At 55.6% G+C, this 22,352-nt stretch overlaps 1 protein-coding gene across 3 annotated transcripts; it reads right to left on the bottom strand.

The window, feature by feature from the left end:
* Window positions 1-1,544: 1,544 nt before the first annotated feature.
* Window positions 1,545-16,022, bottom strand: Spdef (SAM pointed domain containing ETS transcription factor). 3 transcript variants are annotated; one of them, XM_087898390.1, is made up of 7 exons: window positions 15,625-16,022; window positions 8,378-8,429; window positions 7,313-7,744; window positions 5,442-5,639; window positions 4,536-4,583; window positions 4,289-4,435; window positions 1,545-2,132 (listed from the first exon to the last, which is right to left on the bottom strand). In XM_087898390.1, the coding sequence occupies exons 3-7, from the start codon at window positions 7,716-7,718 to the stop codon at window positions 1,954-1,956; spliced, it is 978 nt and encodes a 325-aa protein (XP_087754516.1). In that variant the 5' UTR covers window positions 7,719-7,744; window positions 8,378-8,429; window positions 15,625-16,022; the 3' UTR covers window positions 1,545-1,953. The 3 variants fall into 3 exon arrangements, with proteins under 3 accessions (XP_087754516.1, XP_087754518.1, XP_087754517.1); XM_087898392.1 differs by lacking the exon at window positions 15,625-16,022 and adding an exon at window positions 13,726-13,937; XM_087898391.1 differs by lacking the exon at window positions 8,378-8,429 and having other exon boundaries at window positions 15,625-16,021.
* Between the last annotated feature and the right edge of the window lie 6,330 nt (window positions 16,023-22,352).

Below are 22,352 nucleotides of genomic sequence, written 5' to 3'. Positions count from 1 at the left end.
CTGCCCGTTTGAGAAACCCCCAGCCCTGCCTGAGCAAGCTTTGTGCCTGGCCCAGGCATGGCTGGGACATCCTGTGTGACTTCAGGGACTCCTGAGGGGCAGGATGGGCTGGCTGGAGACAAAACCAGTTTAACAGTGCGTTGAACCTGCCTCTGGCCAGGGTCCCAGTCTGCCTCTTCCCTGGGGAAGGGAGACAGCTGGGGCCTAGCAAGGCAGAGACCTGGGCAGAGCCCTCCCCTCCTGTCAAGTCCAACCCCGAGTGACAGATGCCAAGTCACTGTTTGCCCGCTGTCCGGGGTAAACATTCTTCAGGAGACAATAAAGTCCTGGGGGCAGAAGGCAGGCTGCAGGATGCCTTTAACCCTTGGTGGTCCAGTCTGACATGGTGGCACACACCTTTAATTCCAGCACTCAGGAGGCAGAGGCAGGAGGATCTTGAGTTCGAGACCAGCTTGGTCTATGGAGTAAGTTCCAGGACAGCCAAGGCTACATAGAGAACTCCTGTCTCTGTGTAACAAAAACCAAAACAAAACAAAACCCCCCAAACCCCTGGTGTTCCGGGTGGTGTTGGTGCCCTGGCCCTTCTCCTAGAAGACTGGCCTCAGAAGCTAAGGTCTGTGGGGCTAGGTACTGACCCATCTGAAAAAGGAAGGTGGGGAGACTCCTGTGCCTGGGAAGGGATGGAGTGAGCTCAGCTCCTGGTCCTGGCATCCAAAGCTGTGTTACTGTGAGCTAATTGCTCAGGCATGCCGGACCTCTGATCCACCATGTGCAGAGCAGAGAAATGACCCTGGCTTCATGGTTTTGTTGAGGATGCCGATGACAAAGGGCAGTAGGAGTGGCTGGCGCACAGTAGGGATGCCTGATTTGGGCAAATAAATCAGGGAAGTGTGATACACTGGGCTGCTCAGGAGAATGAGCAGGCTGGCTGGGATCTCCACATGCAGGCACATGCATGACCAGCTTCCCACACTCAGGTGGCTCTCCTGCCCACGTTAGGGACTCACAACTCCATGAATACATCTTGGAAAGACTTTGGGGGACAGAGACTGCAAACCCTCCATCCTTACAAAGCTACTGTCCCATTAACATACTGAATCGCCCACCGTCTCCCATAGTCCACCATGTGGTTCAGTTTCCTTAGGTGGTTGAGAAAATATAACAGCTCTGGGCCTCATGCAGGAGAGCCAGACCCCTGGCACACCTGGGCACAGCTGGAGGCAAAGCCCTGCCCTTCGACAGAGTAAGTGCAGAGGCTGCCTTCCTTACCTGGGGTCTGTGTATAGAGACGCTCTTCAGCCTGGCCCAGGGTGAGGAGGGTACAGTGGCTGGCTAGATTAGCTACTTTGGCCTGGAGAACATTCTGCCTCTTCTATGATGTCTACCAAACAGCTACCATTTTTCTCTTAAGCTCAGCGCCATGACACCTCCCTGGGCAAGCTTTCCTTGTAGTCTCCACCCCAAACACCTGTGACCACAGTCACCCTTGACTGCTGCTGGCCTCTCGGCTGGGCTGTCCATAGCCAGACACTGGAGACTTGGCAGTCATCTTGTATCTTTATTAACCATTCCTAGGGCACTCCTGGCTCCCCAACACAGGTTGCAGACATCTCTTAGTACTGTGCCAGTCATGGTACAGGATGGGTTGCAGGAGCAGAAAACAGTGACATCACCATCCTGTGAATTGCCTTGGTTGAATCCCACAGTCCAAGCCTGGGGGTGGGGGTTCTCTACTTGGGAGCAGACCTAGCTCCCTTGACCCTCCAGGGCCTCTTGTCCTTGAGCAGGGACTCAGATAGTTCACACGCATCCCTAGATACTGATCTAGGACTGTCTCTCTGGGACCTTGGATTCTGGGATGCCAGCAGCCCCTGGATTCAGATTGGGCTGAGCCCGGGCCAGGAGGAGAGTGACTGTCTGGGACAGGCGGTAGGCCTCTGGCCTCTGCGGCTCTCAGACGGGATGTACGAACTGGTAGACGAGCCGCTGAGAGATGTCAGGTTTGCGGATGATCCCCTTCTTGTAATACTGGCGGATGGAGCGACTTAGCTTATCGTAGTTCATGGCAGGCCGGTTCTTGCGCACACCCCACAGCCGGGCCACCTGGGCAGAGTCCTCAATTTTGAAGATCCCTGGGGGAAAGGAGGGTGGGAGGAGAGGAGGAGGGGCATGTGGAGGGCGTGGGAAGAAGAGAGATGAGATCAATGAGTCACTTTTGGAGAAAGGATAAGAACCAGATGCTGGGGCCCTCTTCAGCCCTGGCCCCAGGGACAGGCTGTGCAACTTAGCAAACATTTTCCTTCCTCCCTTCCTTCCTTTCCTTCCTTCCTTCCTTCCTTCCTTCCTTCCTTCCTTCCTTTCTTCCTTCCTTCCTTTCCTTCTTTTTGAGACAGGGTCTCTCTGCATACCTTGCCTGCCCTTGAGTACTGGGATTAAAGACAAAAAAAAAACCTATCTTCCAATAATTTTTATCTTTATTACTGGCTGAAATTCTAACTTATGCATAATATCAGATCAAATGCAGGTTGCATATCCCTAATATGAAATTTGGGGTCAGAACCGTACCAGAGTTTGGAGTTTTAGGGTTTTGGAATATTTGACAGGCTTTCCTGGCCAGAAATCCACTCTGAAGAGTTTGCATTTGGGGAGCATTTAGGAATTTTGTATTAAAGGTCAGGCAGCACAGATAGATCATTAAAGTGAAATTCACTTGTTTTTAAACATTTCGATTCTGGACCTAGAACATTTAGTATTATATATAGGGCTCACATTGTGTTTCTGATAGACACCATGTGTCTCTAGGTTGAAGCTATGATTTTTCTCGCTATTATTTTTTCACATTCATCTATTTATTGTTCATATTGTATGAACGTGTGCCATGTGCCCCAGCGTGCCTGTGTGTGGCAGTCAGAAGACAATGGGCAGGAATCGTTCCCCTTTCCATCCTGTAGGGACTGAACTCAGGTCTTCAGGCGTGGTGCCTGCCTTCACTGAGCTGTCTCACCGGCCCCCAAACATGATCCTTTATAAAGATTTATTTTATTACTGCATGTGGTAAGTGTTTTGCTTGTGCGTCTGTAAGTTTGTGCCTGGTGCCTGCAGAGGTTGGGGGCGGGGCATCAGACCATAGGTGCCGAAGTAAGAAAGTTGAGAGCAGTCACATGGTTCTGGGAATTGAACCTGGGTCTTCTGAAATACCAAAATATATTCTTGGGCTAGAAAGATGACTCAGTGGTTAAGAGCACTGACTGCGCTTCCAGAGGACCTGAATTCAATTCCCAGCAACCACATAGTAGCTCACAACCATCTGTAATGAGATCTGGTGCCCTCTTCTGGCATGCAGGCATACATGGAGGCAGAATGTTGTATACATTATATATATATATATATATATATATATATATATATATTCTTAACAATTGAGGCGACTCTCCAGTCCTGTTTTTTTTTTTTGTTTTTTGTTTTTTTTTTTTGAAACAAGATCTCTCTGTTTAGACTGAAGTGGGCATAAAATTCACCACCAACCTCTGCCTTCCCAGTGCTGGCCTTTAAGGCCTGTGCCACCATGCCCTACTAAAGCCGTGTTTTCCCATTCTTGGCAAATACTCTCAAGTTTGTACTGTTTCAGGTGCTGTGAGGTGCTGGAAGAAATCTCAGTGCCAGTGTCAGTCTGGTGGAGAGGCTGATGAGGACATAAACAACACCCTAAACCTTGAAATCTTTGGAGTTGCAGGGGTACAAATCTCTGAGTGGCTCATTTGGCACAGGGTGAAGGCGGAGTCAGTCTAGGCCACACCTCTCCCAGCTGGAGCCACGCCCAAAGACCACCTCAATCGCTGCTCCGGCCCATGCTCTCCATCCCTTCCCTGCCAGAACCCTGTGCCCACCTCTGCCTAGCAGAAGCCCCACCCCAGCCCTGCCCATGCTCCCAGCGAGAGTTCCACTCCATAGAAACCCCGCCTTTCCTGCCCTCCCCACCCTGCCCTCCTATAGAAGCCACCCTGACCCAGCCCCACTCCCTCTCCCCTCTCTCAGTAGTCTGAGCCCCGCCCCCACAGACACGGAGCTCCGCCCTATATAAGCCCCGCCCCTCGCATTCTTACACCTCCCACTGTAGACCTGTCCCTCTGCCACAAGTCACGCCCCCTTCTAAGCCCTCCCCGCCCCGGTGACAGTGTGTGTGTGTGTGTGTGTGTGTGTGTGTGTGTGTGTGTGTGAGAGAGAGAGAGAGAGAGAGAGAGAGAGAGAGAGAGAGAGAGAGAGACGTGGGGGGGGGCGGGTATTGTACCTTTCTCCTTGTTGAGCCAGCGGATGAAGCGGCCATAGCTGTGGGGCTTGAGCAGCAGCTCTTTGAGGAACTGCCACAGGTGGATGGGTTGCCCAGAGCACGACGAATCCACCTCGCCATCTGTCCATCCCTCCTCGCTGGCGGAGGCTGGAAGCCAGGGCGGTAGGGTGAGTGGCATGGCCACCACCCGCTTCCCCGGGCAGCCTCCCTCAGCCCCACCAGGCCTTCCTGCGCCTGCCCGGCTCACCGCAGTAGTGAAGGGCCCCGGGCGAGGTCCTCTCCTTCATCCAGGCCGCTGTGGGACAAGTAGGGGAGGTTGGATACCCAGCTGAGGTCCCCCGTGGCTGGGGTCCTACAGCTCCCTGCCTCCCGCCTATCTAGGGTAACTAGGTGCTAACATGGGAATGGAGATGTCGGAGCTGAGACAGCATTGCGTCGGTGTTCAGGGGCTCCCCTTTCTCCTCACCATGAAACAGGACAGGGACATCCTTTGGAGCTGTGGCCAGGCAGCAGTGCTGAGGGCTGGCCCTTAGCGTTTGCACCAGACTTTTCCCTCTAGCTGCCCACTCGACCACCGACCTCTGCCCACTGCAGATGCCCACTGACCATCAGCCAGGAACAAAGCTCTTCTGCTCAAGTCACATCTACGGGCCAGGCGCCCAGGCTGGAGCCGGCACTGACCATTCACAGAGTCACCTGAGTGGGTCCTGTTCCCCAGTCATCCCAGCCCTCTAAGGGAAGGGGCCTTGACCCGATGAGCAAACGCAGAATCCTCCAAAATGCCCAAGAGGAAAAAAGAGCAGGCAACAATGTTGTGTAAGTGTGTAAACACAGGTGCCATCGCTCGTGTGGACGTCAGAGGACAATCTGGGGGAGCCCATTCTCTCCTAACATGCAGGTCCCAGGGATCGAACTCAAGTTGTCAGGCTTGGAGGCAAGCACCTTTATCCACTGAGCCACCCTGACAGTCACTACCTCTTTAATACAAGATAAAGCTAACCTTAAAAAGGGTTTTCCCTTTAAAAGGAAAAGCAACAGCTGGGCATGGGATGTGTGCCTGTAATCTCAGCACTTGGGAGGCAAAAAGATGGACGCAAGTTCCAGGCCAGCCTGGAGCCAGGAGGGACCTGGCCTGTGCAGCTTCACGTCTTACCTGACTTCCAGATGTCCAGGTGGGCATGCAGCACGTCCCCACCCAAGGGCGCACGCTGACGGAATTGTTCCTCCGACATGGCACACAGTTCCTTGCCGCCCAGCTCCTGGAAGGCCTTGCCTGCTGGAGGCAGCCGGTACTGGTGCTCTGTCCACAGCAGCCACTTCTGCACATTACCAGGGCTCCAGTCCCCAGGGTCTGGGCAAGAGACAGGATGGAACACCCATGGGGCTTTGCTGTGCAGGACTGTATGCTCCTAAGGGTGGGGACATTCAGAGCCTCGAGGAGCCCCATGGCGGCAGACACTCCACAAAAAAGGAAGTGAGAAGGAAGAGCCACCACGGTCCTAACACAAGCTTGCTGCCTCTGCAACCCCATCACATCCAGGTGTCTGTCCAGCCCCTCATGGGGCCTCTTGGGAAACCCTAGCTCTGAAGGGGACAGTGGTATTCAACCGCTGACAGCCAGATACATCTTGCCTTTTCACAATCTTCTCAATGAGCAAACCCACCCAGGAACCCTCCATCCTAGACTTCTAGAGGCAAGGAAACTGGGGCGCGTGAGGAGAGGGGTGCATGCGGGGAGGAGTGCGTACCTTGTCTAATGCTTTGCAAACGGTTTGGGTTCACAGCAGCTGCCCCAAATGGCTATAGATCAGCTAAAGGTGGGGGAAAAGATTCACCAGCTATGTGTGTCCCTGGGGAAATGGTTCTCGGGGCACATAGCTGGAACCAGACTGGGTCACAGTGGCAGTGAGGCCTCCAGGAGAACACTGCTTCGAGCCAGTGTCCCAGCTGAGTGACCCGCAAGCTAGGCTGCTCCCACTTCAAAAGGCCGTTTTCTTTCTTGAGGTCAATGCAATTTGTTTCTGTCCCCATTGTTCTGAGCACACAGCCCTCCCAAGCGGGGATGGGGAAGCGGTACCGTGGGAGAGCCTCCTGGGGTAGGGCTCTCTGGAGTGTGCGAAAGTGGAGACAAGGAGATAGATGTGGGCAGGAGCTGCCTGGAATGGGGACACCACTTGGGATCATCTAGCAGATTGGGGGTGGTGGAGCAGGAGCTGAGGGTGAGGGGCAAGAGAAGCCCCTACTTCCCAAGGGAAAACTAAAGGATGGAGATCAGAACTTCCTGCCCTTCAACCATCCAACCTGCAGCACTAGCTCCATGACACACCCCAGACCAGGCACACACACACACATACAGTCTATTCCTTGGTACCCCCTCCTCCTCACAGCCCCCATCAGTTGACTAGGACCACATTCGGCTGTTTAATTATGCTCCACCAGGCCAGCTCCACACACAGAGGGACCTCTACATCCCTCGACTGCTCAGAACCCCGGTCCCGGTATGAATGGCAAGTCAGTCGGTGGCTGTTTATTGAGTACCTCTCATGTCCAGTGCTGTCTAGGGACAGGGACATTCAAATCCTTTAGTGGGATACAGACAGCAAGTGGGGCCAGAACACAGAACAGACATGCCCTCAGACCTCCAAGTGGCAATCATATCACAAGAGCAAGAAAATGGTGGGGTATGGGAGACAATCTCAGCAGAGGATCAGCAGCCTCCTGGGGATGCTGCCAGTTAAACCTGCAGGCGGCCAGGGAGGGGCTCAGGAGGTTAATCCGTGAGAAAAGCATTCTAGGTTGAAGGACCAGCAGGTGCAAAGGTCCTGGGGTGAGCGTTGTGGAAAAGAAGGGCGACCAAGTGGGTGAAACAGAAAAGGCGGGCGCTAGATGGAACAGCATGTGAATGCTCTTTAGCCACTAAGTGGGGGCAGTGTGGGTGGGCACGGCCCTGGCTCCAGCTGCTGTGTGTCCTGGGCTGCCCAGGGTGATCAGAGTCACCGGTGGAGGTGGCAGGGAGGGTCTCACCTGCTGTGATGTTGAGTAGCTTGCACGCCGTCTCGATGTCCTTCAGGACCTCGCCTACCACCATGGACTGCACCTGCTCTAGTGAGTGTTCATCCAGGCTGCTCCCAGAGGCCTGGCTGTCAATGACCGGGCACTGCTCAGGCTCCTCCAGCGGTTCCTCCCTGGCGCTGGCCGCGGGGACCTTGGCTACCCAGCTGCCATCCTCGGGGTACATGTTGAAGTAGGAGAGGTAGAAGGCAGACAGGCCCTGCTCAGGGGTGGTGGGTGGGCTGGGGCTCCATTCCCGCTTCTCAGGGACCACTGATTCCACCGCCGCCTTCTCCACACCTGTCCGCAGTGCCACATCTGGGGACAGCAGCAGGCAACCAGGGGACACAACGCTCAGGCCCGGACTGGCACTGCCCATGCTGCCGCTGAGTCTTGTGGCTGTGTCTGTAGAAGTCAGAGAAGAGAGGTGGGTCTCATGGCTGCCCTGGCTCTGTGGGAGTCACTAAGCTGGTTATAAGACTCAGGGCTCAGCAGGCAGTGGGCTGGGCCTGGGAGAGGCCTGGGGGCTTCTGGGTCACTGGGCAGTGAGTACAGGGCTGGCTGGAAGACAATAAGGTGGATGTGTGGGCAAGATGGGACATGGGCAGGTGGAGGGGCAGTTTTTCTTAAGGTCTGGTATAACACAGGCTGGCCTGGACCGTCTGGTCCTCCGGCCTCCTGGAACTCCTAAGTGCTGGAAGTGCAGCTGTGCTGGGGAGGCCCAGGGTACCCGGCTCCGTCTCTGCCACTCTGCAGGGCCTACCGTGCAGCTGGCTTTTGCCACTGCGGGGGCAAAGGAAAAGGCCCAGACTGGAAAAATCCTTGGGTTCCTTCAAGGACCACAGCTGACCTGTCTGAAAATGCCCTATAACTCAGGAAACAGATTTCTATGAGCTGAGATGAATTTCAGCTCCCTCTCCCCAACCCCCTTTCTTGGTTCCAACCCCCTTGCTCGGTGCCCACCCCCTTGTTCAGTGCCCACCCCCTTGCTCAGTGCCCACCCCCTTGCTCGGTGTCTACCCCTTGCTCGGTACCCACCCCTTGCTCAGTGCCCAGCCTTTCCCACTTTGCAGCAGAGTCCTGCAGGCTCCTGCAGGGAGAGAAAACCAACAAAGGAGGAGAGGGTGTTACCTCTGGTTCCAACTCTTCCTTTCAAAGAATCCTTTAAGTGACAAGGAAGAAAAGGTTTGGGTGGGTGGGGTGGGCAGGGGCGGGGGGGCTGGAGTTTCGGGGGACAGAGGGCAGGCTTGGATTAATTTCAAGTCCTTCTGTGCAAACATGTGTGTGTGCCATGGGCCCTTGGTGTTTACCAAGGCAATGTCCACAGCCTGCTCTCCCTCTGAGTCCCCACCTTGGCCTGTGTCCACACCTATATCCCAGGTGGTGGCCCCACCCCAGGAGAGCCTTCTCCGGTCTCCATCCTTCCTCTTTCACCCCTCAGTGGCCTCCCGCCCCATCCACAGCCCAGCAGCCCCACGTCTGCCACGTTAGGACAGTCCCTGCCAGCTCCCTGGGCCCTGTGCCCAGCTGCAAGCTTTTCCAAGAGACAGGAGAACTCGATGCTCCATGTCCCTGTTTGCCTGGCCTCAGCCACAGGTGTAGGTGGGGGAGACAGGTGCTGGGGTCCAGGCACTGCGACAAGCGGGGCCCGTGCTGACCCAGGTGCTATGTAACGCCACGTTCTTACCTCGTCTGTTGAGTAGGCTTCATAGCCCTGGCACCCACACGCTCCCCAGGGGGAGGCAGTCTAAACTTTCTTCTTATCCTATTTTACAGGGGGAGTCACTGCAAAGGAGGCCTTCTGGACCCTTCCCCACCAGAGACTCCAGCCTCCCCCTCTCTCCGCTTCCCAATGCCCAGGGCTCTCCTGACTGAACAATGAACTATGCCACAGAGGAAAGGGTCCCTAAGGTCTGGGGCCTGGTGGTTTGGCTAAATGGCTGGCTGCACCTTTGACCCCTCATGCCTGCAGCTGGGCTGAGGCAGGAGCAAAGGGTGTCACAGAGGATGCTGTCATGCGAGGGTGCCCACACACCCTGTGCTGAAGAGTTTTGTTAACTTGACACAAGCTAAAATCATCTGAGAGGAGGGAGCCTCAGTTGAGAAAATGCCTTTGTAAGATCAGGCTATAGGCAAGCTTGTAGGTCATTTTCTTAATTAGTGTTGATGGGGGAGGGCCCAGCCCATGGTGAGCGGTACCATCCCTGGGCTGGTGGTCCTGGATTCTATAAGAAAGAAAGTTGAGGGGGCTGGAGAGATGGCTCAGAGGTTAAGAGCATTGCCTGCTCTTCCAAAGGTCCTGAGTTCAATTCCCAGCAACCACATGGTGGCTCACAACCATCTGTAATGGGGTCTGGTGCCCTCTTCTGGCCTGCAGGCATACACACAGACAGAATATTGTATACATAATAAATAGATAAATAAATAAATATTTTAAAAAAAAAGAAAGAAAGTTGAGCAAGCCATAGGAGAAATCCAGTAAGCAACTCCCTCCATGGCCTCTGCATCTTCAGGTTCCTGCGCTGTTTGAGTTCCTGTCCTGACCTCCTTCAAGGGTGAACAGTGATGTGGAAGTGTAAGTCAAATAAACCCTTTCCTCCCCAGGTCGCTTTGGTCATAGTGTCTCATTGCAGCAATAGAAACCCTAGTTAGGACAGCCACCCACAGCCTGGGGACGTGGACTAGGGTCTCCCCTCATAGATGAAGATGGCCATGCTTAGGAGAGTGTACCTGCCCACGTGTGGGCTCTGTTTCTTGGACCACAGTCTCTTTAGGGCGCCCTCTCTGGCCACCTCCTGCTTGGGTCCCTTCATCCTCCAGGTTCTCCCTCTGCTCTTGGCTGCTCATCCCACCCCACTGTCAAGTTCATTCCCTTCGAATACCCTCTTATCAGACTCTTTGCTCGAGCACCTGGCAGGCACAGCTCCGACTGCCGGCCTGGCTCCACGGGCTGGGATGTGGCTCAGCTGGAAAATGCTTGCTTAGCACGTGTGAAGCCTTGGGTTCTATCTCAGCACCGCATAGTTGAAACTCAGAATGGGGGAAGGCGCTGTGTGGCAGCCAGAACCACCAGTGAGCATGCTCTCCTCACATCCAGGCTCTGATAAAGCTGGCATTTCTCACCTCCTTCCTTGCAGTGGGCATAGTCATGGTATTTCCCCCATGTTACTGTCCTCTTTCCCAAGATGCCATTTCTTTCTCATCCCAGCTCCCTAGACCCCCATTCCCATGGAGCCCTTCTGGTATCTCCATTTCTAATGTACTTAGTCCATGACTATATCCTCAAAAAGCCATCTGCCTGTGGACTTATGAGGACTTGGAAGACTGAAGCTCAGGTAGTGGCAGGGAGGGACTCAGACACACGCAGAAGAATCAGGACCTAACCAGGGACCTGCTCTATAGACCTGAGATCCCAAACAAGCCTGAGGTCTGCCAGCGTGTTGAACACAGGCTACTCTCTGTCCCTCTCAATCACCCAGGGCTACAGTCTCCCAAGTGATCGCTCCCATCTCCAAACCTCGAGCTGATCTCAGGGGGTAGAGCCACACGTCTGGATTAAGGCTCAGTGGGTCTGGCTTGCTCTTGCCCCAGAAGCCCTGGCTGCCTCTCCAGACAAAAGAAAGCTTGGTGACAGCTGGTGCAGGCCGAGTCAAGAGGCAGGGCCACATTGGAGGGTTAGCGGGTAGACCTTCATAGCTTGGAATCCATCCTTAAGTACCTCCTGTCCCCCAGGAAGATAAGTAGGGCACAGAGGAACCAGTGATGGAGACCGAGTACCCCATTCCCTTCAGGGACAATTTGCCCCATGTGCCTTCTGTTCACATGGAATACTCCATCCTCAGGGAATGAAGTTGCCCAGGAGACTCTCATGAAATGCCTGGTGGCCGTGTGTCAGGAGCCCCTGTCCTCTATGGCCTGTGGGGTTTCTTCTCCCAGACCCAGCCTCCTAGGTGACGGAGCATGAAAATGCCTTCGGCCACCCCCTGTCCTGAGACCCAGCTTCAGGACCTGGGGAAGTGGCCCTGAGGGATGTCATCACTTGCTGGCGTGACAGAGTCAGCCACTGTCACCCCCTGACTTTGTGAGGTCTGGCCCCAGTTGTTGGCCACTCCCCAAGTCCTCCCAACCTCTGAACCTCTTAAATAGGCTAGAGACAGGAGCGAGACTAGGACCTGACAAAGAGCCCCACAGAGTGGGAGGTCCCTCACGCCTGTACCCCAATACCCACCGGCTTGTCAGCACCATGGAGAGAGCCGGACCAGCCTAAGCTTTAGGGATCTCAGGCTCGCCACTTTCCTGACCTCCCCCCTGCATGATCCAGTCCCCCTCCCCCCCAGCCTGCCACTCCCCTGCCCATCTCTGCCTTTCAAGGCTCTGGCACCCAGCAGCCTTGCCCTTCCTTACAGCCCTTGAGGTGAGGGGAATCAGGCCTCCTCACTGCCTCCCTGCGGTGTTGGGAGTGCTGGCTTGGCCTCCCTCCACCAAACAGACCAGCCACTACCAATGTAGTCTGAGGTTGGTTTGGGCTACATAGGACCTTGTCCTTAAAAAATGAGAAGTGGGGGGAAAAGAAACATAGCTGAGTGTCCCTACCCTAATTGTCTCTGGAATTTGTGTTCACAGGCTCTGAGAGGCTCCCATGTGACAGCAGTTACCCTCAGCCTGTTCCCACTCCTGCCGCCAGCAAGGCCCCAGCCCCCCCCCCCCCACCGTTCCTACTCCTGCTGCCAGCAAGGCCCCAGCCCCAGGAGTTGGGGGGGCGGGGTTGGGGCTTGAAGAGTCTACTGACCATCCTGCTGCTTCCTTTTTGCCTGACTGCCAGAGTTTTCCAGAAACTGCAGTTTCGGTCTTTACTTGGCCTCCTTTTTTGAGTCTTCCAGAGAAGTCCTTTACTCAGGGTGCCCTCGGGCCCACAGGGCTGCGTTTCTTCTCTAGTAGCACAGACCTTCCACATCTGAGCCCAGGGACCCTCAGAGGGCAGAACACAGCGGCTTCTCTCTTCCCCAACTCCTCTCGCAACCAATCAAGACCCAGGATGAACGGTCCAGGGAGGCTGGGACAGGTGAGGAGGTGCGACAGGAAGTGCCCGTAGACTTATGTCCCCTTCTGGTTGGGAGGCCCCTGCTGCCTGAACCCAGCCACTCAGGGTTCCCATCTCAGCCCTGGGGGATAGGGGTGCCTCCAATCTGGAAGAACCCCCAGAGGCCTCATTGTCTTTTTCTTCTGTGCTGGGAGGCCCTTGTCCCATGCCCCCCCACACCCTGCAGAATACTAGTGAGGTGCCTGGGTGGCCAGGAACGATCAGCAGGAAGGGTGGGAAAGGAGTGGCGGGTTCAGGCTTCACACTGGCAGCTGGAGCTCAGAGCGTTAAATGTCAGCAAGGGCCCAGGGCAACGGTGCCAAGGTTTGCTTTGAGAAGAGCGGTTCTACCTGCTGAGCTGCCTGTGGGGGCTCGGGGACGAGGGGAGGGTCCCAGGCCAGAGCTAGGTCCTGCCTCCCGCCCTCCAGCTCTGGCTGTGGAGGCTTTTCTTCTGAGACAGCTGTGCTGTGTGTTAAGGCTGTGGGTTGCCTGGTGTAAAGGGGTTGGAGCACTGGCGGGAGGCATTCCTGGGGATTACCACGGTGGAGCATGCCTGAATGCACACCTGGGAACAGGTGAGGGGAGAGACTGGAGAAGAGGGAGGAGAGGAAGGAAGGATGGGAACAAGGGAAGACTGGCACCCACTAAGTGAAATGGCAGAGACTTGAGGGTGGAGGAGAGGGAGGTCTGGGCTCCTTGCTCTTCCCCACTCTGCCCAAGTCTGGATAGCTGCTAGCCTCATCTATACCTCCTTACCTCCTGGTGGCAGCCACAGCCAGGAATCCCTGCCCATTCTATGTCCCCGCAAGCCTAGGATATAAGCTGGCAAGTCCAGCCAATGTCTAGCCAACTCCTAAGCAGCTTTCAGACTTCCAATCCAGCATATCCTTCACGACATCTCCCTTCTCAGGGAGACTACCTTGTATAACCTTCCTATTCAACAGACAAGGGGCTACAAACACTCCGAGGAAGAGAGATGCCCTGAGATCCTTAACCCATCCTTTCTTATTCTGCATGTGGGGCCTTGGGCTTCCAGCCAGCTAGAGCTGACCCTTTCTGGGTTCAGCACAGGCCACATCAAGCCAGCCAGCTTAGCCTCCTATTCTGGTTCCCTGCAGGCCCTGCTCTTAGCAGCCACTGGACATCCAATGGGTCATCCTTTTTTGCCTTGGGTCTGGATGGCAGGGGGGCCACACCTGACTCACAGGGTCCTGAGCATCTGTGACAGGTAAAACTTGCAGAACACAATATTCAGCGCTCTGGGCACCCACCACACCTGGCATGGGAGAGATGCTGGACCACTTACAGCCAGGCTCCTAGACCCAGTGAGACCATCCCTGCCCTTCCTCGGCCTCCCAGTGCCCGTGTGCTGGGATGGGGTACTCTTCCACGTGGCATCAGACGCTCAGCTTGCTGGTACCATTGGCACGCGCGGTGGGCAGCACCTGCTTGCTCTGCCCTCTTCCTGGGCTGGGGGAAGTTGCAGGGCTGTTTACTTTGTTACTTCAGGGAGCAGCTGGTATGGGGCCCTGCAGCTTTATTGGGGGTTGTCTTGAAGCTGTTTGCTTGGGGAGGTGGGGGCAGGAAATGAGCGGAATCTCCGTCTTGGCCAGGGGGATGGGGTCAGCCATGGAGGCCTGTGACTGGATTGGGGCTGTTGGACACTGCTGGGAGTGGAGGCACGAGGTCTGGGGCCCACATAGCGGACCCATGCATGCACACACACTTACACACTCCCTGCCCTGACAAAGGCACACCTCGGTCAGTCTCAGGGGTCTCACATACACACACACCTCAGTCAACCTCGGGGTCACACACACATAGACACACCTCGGCCAGTCTCAGGGGTCACACACACCTCAGTCAGCCTCGGGGTCACACACACCTTGGCCAGTCTCAGGGTTCTCTCTCTCTCTCTCTCTCTCTCTCTCTCTCTCTCTCTCTATCTCACACACACACACACACACACACCCCTCGGCCAGCCTCAGAGGTCTCTTTCTCTCTCTCTCTCTCTCTCTCACACACACACACACACACACACACACACACACACACACACACACACATACACACACACCCCTCGGCCAGCCTCAGAGGCACCTCTGGGGCTCAGGCCCTCAACCCTGTCATTCTTACTACGCTCACCCTCCTCTCCTCACTATAGGAGTCTGACAGTTTAGAAATGAGTGCCTTGGAGCTGGCGAGATGGCTCAGCAGGTAAAGACAGTTGTGACCAAGCCTGGCACAAATGATAAAAGCAAGAATGGACTCCAAGCTGGGCATGGCGGTCCTCAGGAGGCAAGGCAGGTGTAGCTCTAAAGGACTCAGGAAACAGGCTGTCCTCTAACCCCACATCAACACCCCTACCCCTGTACACACGTACTCCCCAAATAAATGCAATTTATAAGAACCTAAACCAGCAGAAATGAGTGCCTTCAGGGTAAGGTTTAATGTGAACTGAAGAACAGCCTGTACTACTCCGGGGCTACAGAAACCAACTCAAATCCCAGCCAGTATGGTGGCGCAGGCCTTTAATCCCAGCAGTCCAAGAGGCAGGTGGATCTGTGAGCTGGAGGCCAGCTGACCCACATAGTGAGTAAAGCCAGTCTCAGAATAAACACCCCCAAAAAACTAAAGATTGAGCACCTCAGGACCCCCACCCCCACATTGTTCTTTTCCTTGTACGATCCCTCTGCTTTCTGCGTACCTAGGTGGTGACCCCAGACTGCCAGCCTGTGCCACCATGCTCACTCAGTTTCCTGGGCTCCAGCTCATGCCTTGAGCCCCCAGGTCCAGTGGGCCCCTGTCTGTCCACTGTGGCCAGGAAATTACCACTCTTTCTCTCTGGCAGAGCAACTAGGGTGGCGGTGACCGGACAGCTGCCTGAGTCGGGGCACAGTTGGCTAGACCCAGGGGTGCCATATACCCACATCACCATGTTCTCCTCAAACTGCACAGAATGGGCTCTGTGCTGGGCCCACAGATGTGAGAACCCCGGAAAAAGTGGGTGCCCCCTAAGCTCTGGTGTGACCAGCAAGGCAAATGGCAGCATATGGAAGGGACAGGATTGTTTGTAAAGTGTTCCTAGTGTCTAGAATATGCGCCCCAAACTTGCAAAGTATTCTTCCAGTTCGTGGCAGCCACCAGCCTCCCCCCAACTGGCAGGAAGCCCTAAGGAAGGCACACTGCCTCCTGCCACACTCACCCGTTAGCTGCCTGGTGTCCACTGAGTTGTCCTCTGTAGCACAAACTTCAGGAACCAGGAGGAGGCAGTGGGCAGTTCCAACCGCTGCTGCGTCTCAGTCAGACATCTGTGGGGCCAGTGGGGCTGTGGCAGAGGTGACCCTCCAGTGGGCCACCAGGGCCTATCCACCCTCAAGGGGCAGTCTGAGGTCTCAGGCCTGAGGGTCTACAGGCAGGCCCCTGTTGGAGGCTCAGGGTCACCTGCTGGCACCATGACGAGGCCTAAGCTGGGGTGTTGACGGGGGCGGGGGGCGCAGCAGCAGCCAGGAGTGGGAGTGGGAGGTGGAATGGACAGCAGTCGGAGTGCAGGAATGCACTGGAAGGAAGTCAGAAGTAAGACACGGAGTTGGCCCGCCAGGTTTCCCATTATAAGTAATCCTTCCTTATTTACCTGAACAAATACGCTCCCTGCCTACCTCAGACTGCAGGCAGGCTCCTGGTTAACCCTTGAGGGCCTTGCCTCCTGAGGGAGAGAGGACTCAGGCCCTCGCCCACTCCTTTAAATGACCGTTACCAGCAAGCTCGCTTTACAAACACAAGGCACAAAGGATACACCCAGTGGTACCAGGATCAGGACTCGGTGATCATCCAAGGACGGAGACAAGTTAGTAAGAGGGGTGGCATCTCAGTACCACTCACTCTTGTGGAGATCACCATAACTGGCCAGGGCTGTCAGGAGGGCTCCCTGGAGGTGGTGCTGCTTGCCTCCCCAGCCCTGGGAGGGTTTAGCTATGCTCCCTGTTGCCCCGTCGGCCACCCAGTGATGTGAAGGACCTGGGAGTCAGCCAGCAGCAGAGTTCTCTCTACAGCCCCTGAAGCCGCACAGAGTGGGAGGTTACAGTCCAGGCCCCCACTGGCCTGGGTTCCTTCACATGCTCAAGAAGCCAGACACTGGGCACTCAGCTTCTTCTTCATGCCACAGGGGGCAGAGCTGAATCATCTTAGAAGGCATCTGTCCTCATGTCAGCAGAAGGACAGGGTCTCGCTCTGTAGACCAGGCTGGCCTTGAACTCGGAGGTCCATCTGCCTCTGCCTCTAAGTGCTGGGATTAAAGACAGGTGCCACCATACCTAGATATTATTACATTTTTAAATTAAATATTTTAGTTTAGTGTATTGTGTGCACATATGTATGTGCTTGTGCACATGTGTGTATGTGCTGTGCCTGCCTGGGTGTCTGCATGTGCACCATGTGCATGCAATGCCAGTGTGGGGTCAGAATTGGGCGCCGGGCTTCCTGGAACCGAAGTTACAGGCAGTTGTAAGCTACCTTGTGGATGCTGGGAACTAAGCCTTGGGCAAGGGCAGCAAGTGTCTTAACCACTGAACCATCCCTCCAGGCCCAGTAGTGTCCACTGCTGTTTTGTGACTCGTCGTGTGGCCTCCCTCAGCCTGGCTTCCTTCAGGGACAGCTTCTCACTTAGACATGGCTGGTGATTTCTAGCTGGGTACAGCCACCTGGAGTGATAGAGTCTGGTCTCCCTTGCAGCTAGCTGTGACCATGATGCCGGATGGAAGGGAAGGCCAGCTGGGTCCCATCCTTAACCCCAGGGCTGCCTGGGGACTCTTTGGCTTGATCCACCGGTGTGATGTCAGGGAACCTACCTTGGCTTTGATCCAAGAAATACATGCTGGAGGGTAGGGATGTGGGGGGCAGGGATGTGGCTCAGCTGTTGCTTCATCAGTGTGAATGGGCACTCAGGAGACAGAGGAGGAGTTCTAGGTCAACCTTGGGTACATAGCCAGTTGGAGGCCAGCCTGGGCTACATGAAACCCTGTCTCAAAAGACATGGTTCTGCAGGTCACCAGGAAACAGAATTTGATGATCACCAACATGACCCAGAACTCTCAGGGCTTCTGTGAGGGGAGCTCATCTGGAGTGCCTCCTCCAGGGAGGTGCTAGGCCCACCTCACAGGAACACCTAAAACGTCATGTCTAGGGTCACAGCTATGAGGCAGATCCAAACTCACAACCCAGTGTCCTGACCGACCCTCCTCAGGATCCAGTCTCAGGTCCCTTGCACGCACTCTTGAACACGTCAGGCCTCCCGACTCCTGCTCTGCTCCCCAAGGCCGGCCACTCTTCAACCTCCTTGGCCACTGCAGCCGATGAACCCAGACCTCAGGCGGCTGCTGAGAGCCATGCCTTCCCTGTTCTACCCCTCCACATCTGGGTCCCTCGCTGTCCCTGTGTGCATCTGTCTTGGTTTTCTTGAGATGGGATCTCACTGTGCAGCTGGTTGGCCAGGAACTCTGTAGACCAGGCTGGCCTTGAACTCCCAGAGATTTGCTTGCTTCTGCTTCCTGAGCGCTGAGCCTAAAAGGCAAGCAGCAGCCTGCCCAGCATACTTTCATTTTTGTTTGCTGGCCTCAGATTGCTCAGGCTAGCCCTATACTTGTAGGAGTGGCTAAGACTGAACCTTCTCCAGTGCGGGGATCGCAGGGGTGTGCCACCTGCCTGGCTTCCCTTCACCTAAGATTTTATTGTTACACTTTTTGTTTTTGGACAAGATTTCTCTGTGTAGCCCTGGCTCTTCTAGAACTCTCTTAGTAGACCAGGTTGACCTGAACTCAGAGATCCATCTGCTTCTGATTCCTGAGTGCTGGGACTACAGGTGTGTGCTACCACACCTCACTTCTTCCTCGACTTTACTGCTTGGAAGACTCCTCATCACCCTCTCTGAGGCTGTGCCCTCAGCCCCCCAGCCCACAGTCTTTAGTCTTTAATTATCTCTTGGTTTTTCTTTCTTTTTACGCTTCTGTGTGCGTTTTCATGAGACATAGGTTCCTGTTGTAGCCCAGGCTGGCCTTGATCTCGGCAATCCCCCTACCTGTATTCTCAGCATGCCCACCTCTGGCCTACTCCCTTAGGGCACCATCAAACCCAGGATGATAAGGTCCGGGGCAGCTGACTGGTGTACCCTCCCCACCTTGACCCTCTAACCACCCGTCAGTCCAGTGGGGAGCGCTTGAGCTGGATGGGACTTGAGGTCCAGGGCAGGGTGCCAGTGACATTGTGCTAAATGGTGGGATGGGGGTGAGTCCCAGGTGTTCTGTGAGTGAGGGCGAGACTCACCCTGCCTGAACTTAAAGGCTGTGCACACATCTTGGGAAGGACTGTCTGTCTGTCCGTCTATCAGCGAACAGCTGTCTTCCTGGAATGCTCTCTGTCTTATCTCCTAGAACTCCCGTCCTCTCTGTTTGGCTTTCTGAGGAACTTCAGTCTGTGATAACAGTGAAGTCTGGGTCCATTCCAACACCAGAGGGATGGGATTGCCACGTCCCGCAGTCCCAGGCTCTGGCTTCAAGAAGGCAGAACTACTGGAGGCATGCAGCCTCATCTTTAAAGTGAGGAGCCCGATTGTCTCACCTTGATGGGACCACGAGGGAAAGACGGGATGATCAGGAAGCCTCCTTCATGAGACTCCAGGACTTATCCAGTGGATGTGGTAGAGACAGATATCCTGAGCCCAGAGAGGCTGGGGAACAGGCCTAAGACCACACAGTAAGCTTGAAGTCTGAACCCAGAACCCAATTTGTGCTCCCACGAGTGCTGACTCAGGCAACTGATGCCAACAAGTCTGTGCCCTGGGGGTCACCCCCCATGTGGCTCCTTCACAGGTGCCAGGCAGAGGCTTACTGGCTTGCTCAGGGTCGGGGCTGAGATGTGGCAGGATACGAGGCCTAGGCTGTGCCTGGGTGGGTAGGGGGCGTAGGGACCAGGAATGGTCCAGGAAGTGACCGTTTTCACACTCAGGACATGTCACACTGTATCCCAGGCATACCTGGCTCCTTGCTTATTCCAGATTAGCATGTGTTCCTCTGCGCTTGACCTAGCAGCCAAAGTCCCTCTGCATCTGCCTCAGAGGGCACAGACAACCCCAGCATTCAGTCTCAGGGTAGCCACCTCTGGGTCTCTTGGTTCTGTGAACAGTTAGAAAACGTGACAGTTCTGGTCCTTGTCCTGTCTGGGATCCACTCCCCAGGCCCAGGGTCTTCCCAGCATGTACTCCCCTGCCTGGAGACCTGGAGACGCTCCACGAGGAGAGAGTCATTGTTCCCTGCATCCAGACCTGGCTGCCCACCCCAGGTCCACCCTGCAGCTTCTCCCACTTCATCCAATGCCCTTGCCTGCTCACACCCAAGATGGCATCTGAAGAGGTACCCCTCAGGGGTCCAGGCAAGTCTGCAGTCAGAGATGAGCTCTAAGGCAAGGGAAGCTTTGGGCTTGGGAGCAGGGACAGACACACAGACAGACAGCATCCACAGCTGCCCCTGGCCCGGTCTTGGTTCTCATGAATCTCTTTACTCCACAGGGCACTGAGCTTCCTCGGGCATTGCCTCCAGCTAGGTCTGGGTACCCACAGCAGAAGAGTATAATGGCTAAGAGGGGATGTTTGTGCCTGCAGGTGCGGTAGACAAGTCAGGGAAGGGATGCATGGTGGGTAGCCGGTGAGGAGGTGGGAACTGCTGAGTCCCCTTGAGGTTGGCCATCTGAAGGAATGGTTACCTTTTGCAGGGGACTTCGCGGGGCCACAGTGTGCAGCCTTGAGGCCCAGGCCACTGCTGTCCCTGGTTGTCCCGGCTAAGCCTGTCACTGAGCACACTGGCTGTGAGCCAGCTGCTGCACCGTGGCTCCCAAGCCTGGAGACAAGCACCCTCAGTGGTCTCAATGGTTCCTTTTCATCTCAGTGCGGAAACTGAGGCACAGAACTTGTGGTGAGAGGTGGGGAGCCAGGCGTGGAACAGGGCCAACGCCCAGCCACCACCAGGGCCTCCCTGCTTGGGGTGTGGCGTCCGTTTGCTCCTCCTTCCCTGCCCCAGCACCAGGTGGACCCCAGGCCTCACAGGGGGTGCAGGTGGTGGCCTGCGTCATGTTCTCACCCGGGGAGCTGGCTGCTGCCTTTCCCCTACTGACGCAGAGCCAGCCGGCCTGCTGGGCCTTTTGAAACCACAGGTCCGATAAGAATACAATCAAGCCTGTTTTGCTTCGTTGGAGGGGCTGGGTCACGAGGCCACCTCAGCGGAGGGACTGCGGGTAGCTAAGGTGCTGCTATCAGCAGCCCGGCCCCCCTCACAGCAGCCCCTTTGAAATTTACCCACCTTATCAAAGCCCTAGGCTTCCCCTAAACTCCAGGACAGCTGCCCTTTATGTGTGTTCTGACTTCTACCTGGGCCCAGGGACTACCTAGGGTGTGTGTGTGTGTGTGTGTGTGTGTGTGTGTGTGTTAGTGGGGGTGGGGGCAGTTCCTGGGAAAGAGCACCTGGGCTGCACACCCCGAGAGGCCCCCAGTCTCATACGCTAACCTGGCCTGCCACTGCCAGCTGCATGTTCCGCTTTCTGAACATCTACCTTCTCCTCCAATCTCTAGCATCCTGCCCACCCCTCCTCTGGGCAGCATTCCTCCACAGGTGCCAGGTGGGCAGGACAGCTTCCTTCCTCCTCAGGCACTTCCTCAGCCACGGAGACCTGCTTCACGCCCGGTCCCCCAGCCGCACCTTCTGCAAATGTTTATTGAACATCTACTACGCGCCAAGTCCCGGGGGCCGTGGCAGTGATGAAGGACCCTAGCCTCACTCTCCCCTCCCTCGGAGCTGGCATTCTTGCTGTGGAAACAGGTGACAAACACAGGTATCAGGAGGCACGAGGTGCTGCCGGGGGGGTGGGGGGGCGGAAATAGGACAGGGAAGGAAGACAGGAAGCTCAGAGGACATGTTTACACTGCGGAGTTAGCGGAGGGAGCCTTTGCAGGTGGCGCTGGGATGGAGGTCTCTCCCTCCACACACTCAGAACCACAAACACAGGAAGGAACCCACACTGGGTGTGGGGAACATGCTTGTGTGCCCAGCATTGGGGAGGCACAGGTAGGCAGATTGCCAGTTCAAGGCCAGCCTGGGCTACATAGGGAGGTTCCTGCTTTAATCACAAAGTTAAAGGGCTCCAGGATGGAAAATTAGAAACATGCCTGGGTTTAATCCCTAGGATTGTCCAAACAGAACCAGGCAGTGGTCCTTCAGCACATCGAGTTCTTATTTTGATAAGGCCACATGGCACAAAATGACAGCAGAGCAAGGATTGGACCCCAGGAGCCCTGCGGTGCACCCAGGACTCTGGCTCCATTCCCGCTACCCCACGGCCAGGGCCCTGGGCAGTACAGTCTGGCTGAAGATGGGTGCTGGGCACGGGGACCGAGCACAGATGCACTGTGGATGCAGATGCTCACTGCCTGTCCCCGCTGAGGTGGGGGCCAGGCTTAGGTGGAGCTGACACTGTGGAGAGCTATGAGTGGCAATTTGTCTCTAGAGAGCTCTCAGTAGCACAGGCCCCTTCCCAGGGTCACTGTCCTCTGGGTGGCACAAGACTGCCATCCCAGCACTCAGGAGGTGGAGGCAGAAGGCTCACAAGTTCAAAGTTGCCCTCAGCTACATAGTGAATTTGAGGCCAGCCTGGAATACATGAGACTCTATCTCCGAAAACAAAAGCAAGGCAACACCACACAACCACACAAAGGGATCTGTTGCATTGCCGGAGCAGGCGAGCGTGGAAGCGCCTGGGCACAACATCCTGGCATCCAGCCTGGGCCAAGTGCGTTAGAGGCTTCTCCCAGGTCCTCAGGTGTACGCCAGACTAACCCACCCATACCCTTCTTTTAAGACACACACTCAGGGGGGTCAGAGCCCAATCTCTTTG

The sequence above is a fragment of the Myodes glareolus genome, chromosome 18, assembly GCF_982192425.1.
Source record: "Myodes glareolus chromosome 18, mMyoGla1.1, whole genome shotgun sequence".
Lineage (NCBI taxonomy): Eukaryota > Metazoa > Chordata > Mammalia > Rodentia > Cricetidae > Myodes > Myodes glareolus.
The sequence above is the reverse complement of the archived record's forward strand: the minus strand, read 5'-3'. Positions and strand labels throughout refer to the sequence as shown.

Bases quoted from the DNA above. Each gene is read 5' to 3' on its own strand.
- Spdef (XM_087898390.1), bottom strand. From the start codon at position 7,718: ATGGGCAGTGCCAGTCCGGGCCTGAGCGTTGTGTCCCCTGGTTGCCTG. The intron at 5,640-7,312 runs GTGAGACCCTCC...TCTCTTGCCCAG, and splicing joins GCTACTCAACATCACAGCAG to ACCCTGGGGACTGGAGCCCT. The intron at 4,436-4,535 runs GTGAGCCGGGCA...CCTGGCTTCCAG, and splicing joins CGGGGCCCTTCACTACTGCG to CCTCCGCCAGCGAGGAGGGA.